At 35.7% G+C, this 11,657-nt stretch overlaps 2 protein-coding genes across 3 annotated transcripts; one reads left to right on the top strand and one right to left on the bottom strand.

The window, feature by feature from the left end:
* Positions 1 to 2,815: 2,815 nt before the first annotated feature.
* On the bottom strand, positions 2,816 to 7,204 carry LOC124300481 (protein GUCD1). Of its 2 annotated transcripts, none has more exons than XM_046754636.1 (5): positions 7,028 to 7,204; positions 6,601 to 6,760; positions 6,379 to 6,505; positions 5,712 to 6,006; positions 2,816 to 5,557 (listed from the first exon to the last, which is right to left on the bottom strand). In XM_046754636.1, exons 1-5 carry the CDS (start codon positions 7,047 to 7,049, stop codon positions 5,544 to 5,546), a joined length of 618 nt encoding a protein of 205 aa, XP_046610592.1. In that variant the 5' UTR covers positions 7,050 to 7,204; the 3' UTR covers positions 2,816 to 5,543. The 2 variants fall into 2 exon arrangements, with proteins under 2 accessions (XP_046610592.1, XP_046610591.1); XM_046754635.1 differs by having other exon boundaries at positions 2,817 to 5,543; positions 7,028 to 7,201.
* Positions 7,205 to 7,217: 13 nt separating this feature from the next.
* On the top strand, positions 7,218 to 11,657 carry LOC124300478 (2-methoxy-6-polyprenyl-1,4-benzoquinol methylase, mitochondrial). The gene is made up of 5 exons (XM_046754633.1): positions 7,218 to 7,441; positions 7,714 to 8,126; positions 8,725 to 8,813; positions 11,090 to 11,213; positions 11,431 to 11,657. The coding sequence occupies exons 1-5, from the start codon at positions 7,255 to 7,257 to the stop codon at positions 11,518 to 11,520; spliced, it is 903 nt and encodes a 300-aa protein (XP_046610589.1). The 5' UTR covers positions 7,218 to 7,254; the 3' UTR covers positions 11,521 to 11,657.

Genomic DNA, 11,657 nt, shown 5'->3' with positions numbered 1-11,657 from the left:
TCCGTTCTCTGTGAACTTTATTTAAAAAACCCTGCGCAGACGAGATATCATCTGGATTGCACAATATATTCGAAGAAACGATTTTTCGAAACAAACACTATGAAGCTGTCTGAATATAGGTACAGTACCGTTCTGAACATCTGATATTCGATAAATGAACATTTGCTATTTTTCATGACATCTTCCAGTTGTACTTTTTCTATGTGACTTTTTATATACTCGAAACGTCGTATGCCTAATTACATACATAACATTCAATCTAAATCGGTTTAAATTCAAGACTCAAAATGCGCCCGGCACAGGATTTAGGCCATTTGGAAAAGCTGCTGATGACTACGAAGACACGTTATCAAAATGCGCACAGTGAGGCTATGATGGTATAACAGTATACCTTCATGTCATCGTCATCGACTCATCTTCTACCTCGTAGTGTCGGCAATATAGGCTATTTGGAATAAAAATTCAAACATTATCGGGCTGGATTAGAATATTTTGGACTGTAGCAATATATCGCTGTGAAACTCAACCCTCGATAAATATTACTTAGTTTTCGCAAAACTTTTAAGGTTTCAAGTACTTTCGACTCTAGGTAGTATTTAATTCAATTCAAGCAAGTTTTCGACGTTTACAACAACTGTGACGGTTATTTTCACCTTATTAAGATTATCCTTATGCGTCATTCCTGCACAGTTAAAAGTACTTTGGACATACGAAAAAACTCTTGACAAAAAAGGTGAAATCGAGATGGCTAATAAGTACCTCAAAGAAGCTACTGAATTAGTCAAAAACCCTGACGAACCATCGGAAAAAGCACTTCCTGTTATCAGGAAGGGATTGCACATGAACCCTCATTCACATCAGCTGTATGCTCTTAGAGGACAAGTTTATGCCCAAAAAGGTAAATTCGAATATCTTACACGTAGAATTGAGATAAACACGAAACACCATATATGCTCAAGATTTTAAGCCAAGTGGCGACGGACCTCGAGATTTCTCTGGATTCTGAGATACAAAATTCTTCGATGTCTTACACACACGTGCAAAAATGTTTACGCTGTTTAGGGGATTGGCAAAGGGCAACGAAATGGTACGAAACCGCGAGGAGCATGGTGAAGTTTGATCAGACATCCGATGGTGAAACGATGGCACAGTATAGAGAGGAATTGGTAAATGCATACTGCAAAAGGGGCCAATGGCATGAGAATAACGAGAGACTGATAGAGGCTGTAGCTGATTACGAACAAGTCCTAGTACTTGATCCCAAAGCAAACGGAGGCTACGAATTACAGGCGAGTGCAAACATCGTCAAATGACGTTGGAACGTCCATCCCAAAAACACGATCAACGTTGAATCAAGTTTTTCTTTCCCCTTCTTAAGGACATGCTCTTGAAATGCCTTCGGAAACTCGATAAATACGACTCGTATTGTTTGGCATGGTCCGAATTCGTAAAAGGGACGAAATCGCAGAGGAATGCAGAATTGATGACGCAGCATGCTGAATTCAAGATTCACATCCGAGAAGTCGCTGCCGCACGGCGAATGTTGCGCCAAGCAATTTCTCTAGACAAAAATAATATGGAAGCTCAGGATCTACTTCAGGTATTTTTCCAAATGCCGAGCACCGATCCTCAATGGAAGATAATTTTCCCCACCGTTTGGTATTTACCTACCGTCAGTCCTTCTTGCAGGTGATCTTCGATACCGGGCACACTATGCTGTCTTACGCCATAATATGGTGCATAAATGGATGCTACGATAAAGCTCTAATGACAATCGACAAAGGGACAGACTGCGATCCTTACAACCCAGGCTTTACAGTCCTCAAAACTATCGTATTACGACTTTCCGGTCGCCTCAAGGAATCAATGCAATGGCTCGACAACGTGAACAAAGCTTTCTACAAGCTGCTTGAACCATCCGAAAATAAACGGGGATCCCTGATGGGAAATTTGACGGTAGAGCAAACTAGGGAATTGTTGATTGACCAGTGGTGTTTAATCAGGTACATATTTTCACGATTGAACCACATGCGCTTGCAATTGGCTCGACACGACTTTATACGCAAAACGACGGTGCAGGTACGACATGGCGATGGAACACATGATCAACGGGAGATACGAGGAAGCCATAAAGGTATTACAGAATAAAAAACTCTTGGAGAAATCCGGGGAACCACGACTTCTGATGGGTGATTGCTTTATGCAACAAGGAAAAATCGATCAAGCTCTGAAAGCGTACATGCAAGCGCACGAACAGAGCGTCGCGACGGGCTGCTGGAAGACGTCGGACAAAAGGAACCTCCTTGCTCAGCGAATAACGGAAATTTTGAACAGTCAGTCACGCCCAGCGATTCAAACGAAGCAAACTCGAAAGGCCCTTAAGAAATCCGAGGGTGCCCTGAAGGTGTTGAGGGAGGAAAACGTCCCTGAAACACGACTTGGTAGTCAACGTAGCGAGGCACTGATGTACCTTGCTAGATCCCACTATCAGGCATCGCCAACGCATCCGACTTGCCCTTGTCTGAGATCATTAGTGGATAGTTTATCCTTTGGTCGAGGTGTCGATGACGGTGGCATTCGTAATTCCGTACTGGGAGACAATGCGAACTTGAAGAGAGCGATCGCTTGCTTTGCTTCAAAAAAGAAATTTCCGTATTGTACGAAAATTTTGATGCAAAACTGAATATGGCATATTTTTGAGAATATATTTTCAACAGTATATAAATCAACTTTCATCGTTTTTCATGCAACTCGTATGCATAAATAATTCTCTGCTGATTTCAAATATCAGTAATAATATATAGAAAAAAAATTATTAAACGAAAAATAATGTATCGACTATATTGCACGATAGACAAAGTATCAACAGATAGATATTATTGGAATCTATTCACGATTAGTCCCTGGCTCTAAACGAGTTACACGAGAATTTTTACGTAATGTATTAGCTATTTGTCTGTACATATGGTGTGAATCATGAAATTATCACCCAACGATATCTTCAAATTGTGACTTGTTCTTTTCTTATCAAGAACCATTATGTATAAATGATAAATTTCTTTTTGGTTTATTCGCTAGACTTGAACTTGACCAAGACGAAAATTCGATCACTTTCATTTCTATATTTTTATCCTTTCTTCCAGCAGCATTCGTTAGTAAGATTTTTTGCATAATATAAATATACCTGCACGTTAATTTATGTGGAATTTTATTATGAATTTTTTACCCACCACTCAAAACCGGATAATATAGATTAACTTCTACATAGATATACACACTCGTTAAATGTATTCGAGCGACTTTAGCTAATTGGTGGTCTACGATCATGTAATAAAAAAAAACGCATAAACGAATTACGTTATGTTCGCTTCAAGTAAATAATTATGTTCGGCGATGGATAGAAAAAAAAAACAGTTTACTCATTGACCTAACTGATAATTCATCTATTTTTGATGTGTGATACTTTTATTTTTCCTTTGGTGAAACTTCTATTCATGAAATGATTAGTAGAATTGAAATCGTTTTCAGGACTCGTAACAATATATGCATGAGCCAATTGGCACGTAATTTTTTGCACCATAATATTTTTTATTTTCACGAGTATAACGGTTTCGCAAAACCACAAAAGGCGTAAACAACAAATCAGTACTTTTATGGATGTAGCGAGTAAAATTTCCAAAGCTGAGCTTCCACCAACATATTATGTTAAAATATCGAGAATTCGATAGTTACGTGTATAACAAAGGTGGTCTATGGGTGAAAATAACTAGAAATTAAATGCATAACAATATTCTACTTATGTTATTACCTAGTGTTGTTAAATCCACACATTGTACATCGAATCTAATTAAATAGTTTTAAGAAATATTCTGGGTACTTTATTCGTATTCTTTACACCTACGATTGATTTGTCTCCGAATACCCTTGTAAACTGGTATCTAGTTAGTACATTTGAATTATGTCAAATTTTACCAATATCGATAATATTTACAATGTAAAACCTACAGAGAAGATTAGGACAATGAAGCTATACGGGTCAGAGTGAATAATATGTAAAATGTACGTTTTGAACTTTCATGAAAAATAGCTTTCATTTTGTGTATTTATTACACTGTATTCCGTAACTTGTTAATTATTGTAACAGGCATTATAGTCCAATAATTTGTGTTACACCGTACAAGCATTTCACCCTCATCTTCCCTAATTCTATATAAATATGACATTAAGTTCTTGTATTTTTTATAAAATAATTGCATGTTCGCAATTTGTACTTGTGATCATAAAATGGATATTGCACTGTGAACTGGAAGAGTTCTCAAGTATTCTCAACACTTATGAAAGATGCCCATTCATAAGTTACGGCAACAATGGTAGGCGCAATAAGTACATGTCAAAGTTATAGAAAAAATGAATACTTTGTATTTGTATATAGGCATTCATAATAAACTCAACATGACTGTTGAGGTAAATTTGAAATTGATCGTAAAAATCATATGCACATACAATTCATCGATTTTATAATACGCTGTTCGAATCACTATTGAAAATCCATGTACATTAATATATAAATTTGTATATATTTTTTTTTATGCTTGTGTAGTTTTATCACAGGAGTCTGCCCGGCCAATATACTACAACGTCAAATCAAAACACCTATGTACATCAAGGCTGCATAATACATTGTTAATAATACATGATACCATCACCAAGAAGTTATGCAAAAATTACAAAGGTTGTTACAATTTTAACCTAAGAAATTCGTCAACAGTGGCTGCTGGCTCAATGTGAAATGGGGATCCTAATCCTTCAGAAAAAAAACGTAGCGTAACCGAGATTTTAGCGCCCAGTGGTTATAGAAAAACTATTTTATAAAATTGCGTACCGTGGAGAAAATTCCATATTGTAATTTCAAAAATTTCAGATTCGAACAACCCTGTTTATTAAATTTGGAAAGTACTGTTAAATTCTACGGAATTTGTAAAAATTTACGTATCTAATACGAAAATAGTTTTGTAAGAATTACTAAATCTTCATCATTGTATGTGAACTGTTGCACTTTGTTTTATCATGAGATCATGAACCAGAATAATGTATCTTCGACCTTTAGATCTGGTAGTTAATCTTTTAATTAGTTCTGGATATAATTGCACAGTCGTACGTGGGTATGTCATATTATCAATGTTCTATGTTTTAACTGATTTATCATTAATTAGTAACGAATGATCGAGGCACTGAATTACATGTCATAAAAACATGCATATCTTCTATCCCTCCACCTACGATGTGTTTAACGTAGATTGAGAAATACATAGGTAATTCTTCAATATTGATTATCAAAACTATTAATCTCAGTGATAGTGATTTTCCTTTGAAAAATCCTATCATAAAAGTGACTATATCTTTAACTATGGAAATCAATTAGCTACATCATGAACTATTTATTAACGGAGATAAATTTGTACTATATATCAAAATAACATCTTCATCTGTTCCATAAGATTTCCTTGCTTCTTCCATATGGTAGTAGGACATTGCGCATATACCTATATGTACAAATCTGACTTTTTAATCAGGTCTTGTCCCGACTATTACATGAGGGATAGTAAACAATTAAAATCTCTGTCGGTGATCATTTCTGCCATTTCTCTTATAATCTATTATCTAGTGCAGTAAGTAGTATAACATGTCAGAAAAAAATATGAAGTACTCACGTTCTCTATATGAAGGATTTCTATAAAGGAATCTCTTTCTACGGTCATTGTAACCCACTAAGACAATGTAATGGCCGTTATAGCTTACAGGCCAAGGAAAGCAGTTCCGTAATTCGCATGTAATTTTGTTATTTTTGCAAATATCACACCACAGCAAACTTGCATTAGTTAAGAGTATAATCGGTCCTTCAGCAGTCAAGTGCCTTATGAGATCTGTATTTAACAATGACGTTCTTTTTACTGTAATATTATTCAATCGTGCCTCTTGAAATCTCTTATTCACTCTGTCTTCATCCTGTTAATAAGATAATATAACTTTGACAAGCAATTCCAGCTTGGAATACCACATGCCAAATGCATCGTTTGAATCGCAATAGCTTCAATAAAACCATTTTAATTAATACAGGTAGTTTACCCTACAAAAATACATCGCCATTCGCATATAAATTTTTGTTTACGACCTTAATTTCTCACCAGTTTTAGTAAACTGCCTTGTCTCAATTGTTCTCTAATTCTGAATTATTAGATAGCTGAATATTGAGTATGCAATCATAAAACACCGAACTGAGAGTAGAAAAAACAAATACTTGAAAATTAAGAGAATTCTCTGACGTAATGGTACTGACTTGCAGCAGCACAAATCAGATAGAACATATTTTGTGACTACCTTGTGTAGTATCTTGTCGTAAAAATGTTCTCCACGGTATCCAGGATGAACACCAAAGGTTATAGTGCAATATTCATGCGTAACCCCGAATCTTTTCAATAGATAACATAGATCTATACTCCAGGTGCTGGAAGTATTAAACGTATAATTTCGACTATTCGGATGTAGGAAACATATCCATTAAATATCATAGATGCATTGTGGCGAAGAAAGGAAATTTACCTCTTGTCGAATCCCTCGTCTTTACAAACTTGGTCAAAATTGTCGATAAAATATTTTCTCTGCTCGTCAGGTAGGACCATCAACACGCAGGATACCCCACAGTCCCAATTAAAACGTTGCCTGATGTGGGAAATCTTGACTTCAATAACATGCTGTGCTTCTGGAAGGTTAGAAACACAATGAGGATGCGAATAGTGTTGGTAAATTTGTGGTCTGTCGTTCTGGGGATCTAAGGAATGACCAGCAAAGGTTACAGTGCAATACTCATGCGTAAGCCCGATTGGTTTCAATAAACAACAGAGATCTGTACTCCAGGTGTTGAAAGTATTAAACACGTAATTTCGATTCTTGGGACGTAGAACACTTACCCACGAAATATCATAAGCACACGATCGGAGAGAAGAATACGACAGCATGGTGTACTTACTGTCATTTTTGGAGCCAGTCATGGTGCAACGAGCTCACTAGCGAGCCTTACTTTACCGTGTTTACAAACACATGACTTTTATATTGCGATCTTTTTTGCGCCATTTCGCCATGCGACACGCCCATTAATTGTCATTGATCAAGTCGAGGTCGTCGACTATCGAAATTGAAGGCTCGATCGGCCTGATCGTCCTTGACCCTATCGACATATGTCGCTTTGACATAAATATGGCGCTCTCCAAGTGTATCAATTTTAGGTTAGCAAGGACAGGCAAGAGCTTTGCCAACCGGCGATTCAGCGTTACGTCTTCCCAGCGAAGTTCAGCTTATAGTGAAAAAAAAAACGACGAAGATGAGAGCAGAGAAACACATTTTGGCTATCAAACTGTCAAAGAAAGTGAAAAAGCGAAAAAAGGTAAGGTTAGGTCGTAACCTTCGATGTTTACGGTTTAATACAAGATTTCTGTGTATATTTTAATTGTTTTCATTGAATGGGACGGGCTAGACGAAGTACATACACTTCACATGAAATCATTTGCAAATTCTACTCGTTACCTTTTCCCTTTGAAAATATATCTGAACAGAATTACAGATTACCGCAGACTTATTACAAAACTACAATAGTGTTTTTGATTTGCAGATTAAACTTATTGTTAGTTTGCTATTAAACGTTGCTTTATATTGCAGTTCATGCTGTGTTTGAAAACGTTGCTGGGTCATACGACGTGATGAACGATGCAATGAGTCTCGGTATTCATCGAGTGTGGAAAGATATTTTCATCCAACGCTTGGGACCGACACACGGTACGAAATTGTTGGACGTAGCTGGCGGCACGGGTGACATAACTTTCCGATATTTAAATTACTTGAAAAATACGAGAAACCCAGAAAATTTGCAAAGCCATGTGACTGTGTGCGACATAAATGAGGCAATGTTGGATGTTGGCAAAGCTAGAGCTGAAAAACAAGGATGGACTGTCGACAAAGGCTACGACATCACCTGGCAACAAGGTGACGCCGAGAAACTACCTTTTGCCAATGATTCTTTTACAGCCTACACTATTGCCTTTGGGATTAGAAACGTCACGCATGTCGAAAATGTAAGAACAGGCATTTAGAGGAAGATTATTCTCAATATATTTGTGTAAAACTTAGACGACCATGATTCGTTTTCTCAATGAATTTACAACGCTATGCACGTTTTCCTTATTGAAAAATAATCTGCCAGTACGCATTACACGCTTGTTTGAATCAAAATTTAACTATTTATATAATACTGGTCTTAGTTGCTACTTAACTTGAATATCCTTCAAAACTGTACACTGTAAACGAAATTCTGTTAGATCTAGAATATGTATTACTATAAATTGAGTGAAAGCTATGTTTACAGAAAAATGAACTGTACATTTAAGCAATTCTTCTTATGATAAGATATGGGTGTTGGATACAATACGTTACTTTTGCAAAGATTGCAGAATGCCATGAAAATAGAGAATGTAGAAAAGATTATTGAAAATATTCAAAAAAATAATGCAAGGAATCAGAGGATGCTTCGTTAATATGCAAATTGCAATAACGGCTTTTACAAGAAGCCAATATACCCTCAAACTACATATACGCCAGCTTTAAAAGTGGCTTGGAAATATGAATCATGTAACTAGTAAATATATCTCAATATGAGTATCCGTTACATTCCAGGTACTCGCCGAAGCTTATAGAGTTCTCCAGCCAGGTGGACGTTTCTTGTGCCTTGAGTTCAGCCATTTGAATAACGAGGCATTGCAATGGTATGAAATAATGGCTTGTCTTTCATGTGAAGTGTTAGTAAATTCAATTGTGATAGTTTTACAATTGATACAGTAAAGTGATATTATATGTAATTATGATAATTCTGAATCAACAAGAGGAAATAATTTTCGTTATTATTTCAAGATGAATGTACCATGACTGGAATTTACGATTTGTGAGTCTAAATCTATTATGCAATGTTTCGTTAGTGTAACTTTCTCTGAAAATCAGTTGATAGACTTCCATCAACCCATCATCAACTGGTGTACTCAGTACAAAAATTGGATAGTTATTTTTTGTAAAAGTGAAGTACTGAGGGTCAAATAAGATCTTTAATTTTCTCTGTCTTTCAATACCATGTTTGTTCAGGTGATATACTGTTAAAAAATATCCGTAGTGAATGTTAGGATGACAATGATGTAAAGCTTAAGGGTGGGAAGTCTGCTACTGCATGTGTATTGATTTACTCAACTCGTGGAGTTAACTTAATTTCTATAGCAAGTCGGGTATATTGCAGATGAAACAGACTACTGCCTTGATGCAAGTTTTGGGACTCAATGAAACGTTCCATGTTTTGAAAAAATGAAGCACATATTGAAGAAATCCCCTTATACTCGCCTTAGTGCCAAACGTGAAATGTTGTTCTTCTGTGATTTGTCTTTACATGTGTATATTCAAGTTTTAACGAAGCTTTATGCAATTTCATCTACCATTTGTTTTTTCACGCAATTACAGCTAAAAATTACCTCCACTGCGCTTTTAATATCCTAGCAATAGTTTCAAGGATTCAAAAATCTCACAATTTTCCATTTTTGTACTGTAAAGGAAAGCTGTCCTATTGTTTGGCATATATTAATCTTCTATCACACATATCATAAACTAGACCTTTAACATAAATTTTTAAGGCTTTCCACAGCAGTGGAGAGTATTTTCATTCTATAGCTATCCGTGCATCTCGGCTCCCCTTCATGTTTACCTTGATACATCAATATCCTCAGATTCTATTTATAAGCACAAACGCACAAGCTACCCCTAACAGAAAGTAGCATCCTTCGAACTGGTGAAAGTACACTTCCAGAAAATTGTCAGCTATTAAGAAAATTCACGCATTTGCCTGAGTGAGCAAATACTGGTATATGGGAATTGCATATTTTGAATTTACGGTAAACTGCACTCTCAGCATCGCATTGATATAAGTTCGCAAGTAAATCTTGACAAAGATATTTCTGCATGAAAAATCTTTCTTCCACTCTTAGATCTCGAATAGAATAACAACACAATTAAATTTCCAGTCGTGAGGATTACTTTTGTCTGTAATTTCCAGTGCAGTATCAGATTGCACAGACTGAGATTTTGTGATTGCATCTCGGTGGAATAAAACTTGTTATTATTTACACAGATTCAATCCTATACAATTTTTTTAATCCTGATACTCATACACAGGACAATTTCAATTTTTAGTTAAACTTCAGCAAGTACATACGTATATGCGTCCTCTGATTCTACCCATAATTTTGATTCAGTTGTCATCTCTTTCCCAGCTGAAAAAAAAATGTGGAAATATACTGAACTGATTAAGACATATCTCAAAATTCTGTAATGTCATACTGATTGTGAACAGTAACTGTTTGCTGTGGTTTATGTTAGCCCTCTCAGCGCCCCGTTCATGTGCAAGTAGAAATTCATAATATGGTAGTCTATAAAAAAGAAAGTTAAATCTGTTCGACTTGCATTTGAATTCAGCTAAATGCCAGATACCATAGATGCAAAAACTTAGTATACGACGTTTCAATTTTTGAGTGTAACGTAAGAAAATTTTTGCTCTTGTTCAGTTGGGTCATCTTTGAGCAAGAGAGTTATGAGAATAGCATCAAATTCCTTTTCAAATCAATAGAGAGTACGTTTATGCTTGATCAATACCGATGAGACAGAAATTATTATTCAAATGTGATTCAGGCATTATCATTCTATATTTACCTGATACAATGAGGAATCTTGACCTGACCTGACTACGAGTTTTCCATTGACTATTTAAGATTTGAGTTTCAAGTGCATGAATGTGAATACCTACAATCGCAGCAGTTATATTGAATTTTTCAATATTTATACAGTTTTACGATTACCCCTTACAAGTTACACTGCGTGAATCCAAACACTAATATTCCATTGCATTGGTATGCATTATCATACCTAAGCATTGTCCTTTAAATTTGATCTAAGAATAAGATATTTGTGCGATTTACTGTATTCTTCATTCATCATCATTTTATCACAGGATCTATGACAAGTACTCCTTTCAAATGATCCCAGTTATGGGCATGCTAATTGCTGGACAGTGGGAACCTTACCAATATCTTGTTGAAAGTATTAGAAAATTTCCCAGGCAAGACGATTTTAAGGTAATTTTTAACTAGCATACTTGATTATTTTTATAGTTTTTTAATGGTCCCCTTTAAGAAGCGAAGTAAACGTTTTTGCATATCTAATTCAGTTCATTTATCGCAACCCACTCCGAACAATCGGAATCCAATTGCGACGAATTCTTATGTACTTTTCTCATCTGCAGCTCCGATAAGATAAGGATAATATACAATGTGACATTCTATTTACTTTCAGAACATGATCGAGGATGCTGGATTTAGACAAGTAAATTACGAAAATCTAACTTTTGGTGTTGTCGCCATACACTCAGGATTTAAACTATAATTACCTAATTATTCTTGATGAGCAGCACGAACACATGTATCAATAACTAACGTGTATAAAGTTATATGATAATTTAGTGTATTGTGTGTAATAAATAGTAAAATGTTATCGCATCATTAAATAAACAGAGAAATGTT

The sequence above is a fragment of the Neodiprion virginianus genome, chromosome 3 (assembly GCF_021901495.1).
Source record: "Neodiprion virginianus isolate iyNeoVirg1 chromosome 3, iyNeoVirg1.1, whole genome shotgun sequence".
Taxonomy (NCBI): Eukaryota; Metazoa; Arthropoda; class Insecta; order Hymenoptera; family Diprionidae; genus Neodiprion; species Neodiprion virginianus.
This window is presented reverse-complemented; position numbering and strand designations above follow the sequence as displayed.

Bases quoted from the DNA above. Each gene is read 5' to 3' on its own strand.
- LOC124300481 (XM_046754635.1), bottom strand. From the start codon at position 7,049: ATGACTGGCTCCAAAAATGACA. The intron at 6,007-6,378 runs GTAGTCACAAAA...TCTTATTAACAG, and splicing joins ACGACAAGATACTACACAAG to GATGAAGACAGAGTGAATAA. The intron at 5,544-5,711 runs GTGAGTACTTCA...TTGTACATATAG, and splicing joins AAATCCTTCATATAGAGAAC to GTATATGCGCAATGTCCTAC.
- LOC124300478 (XM_046754633.1), top strand. From the start codon at position 7,255: ATGGCGCTCTCCAAGTGTATCAATTTTAGGTTAGCAAGGACAGGCAAG. The intron at 8,127-8,724 runs GTAAGAACAGGC...GTTACATTCCAG, and splicing joins ACGTCACGCATGTCGAAAAT to GTACTCGCCGAAGCTTATAG. The intron at 11,214-11,430 runs GTAATTTTTAAC...ATTTACTTTCAG, and splicing joins CCAGGCAAGACGATTTTAAG to AACATGATCGAGGATGCTGG.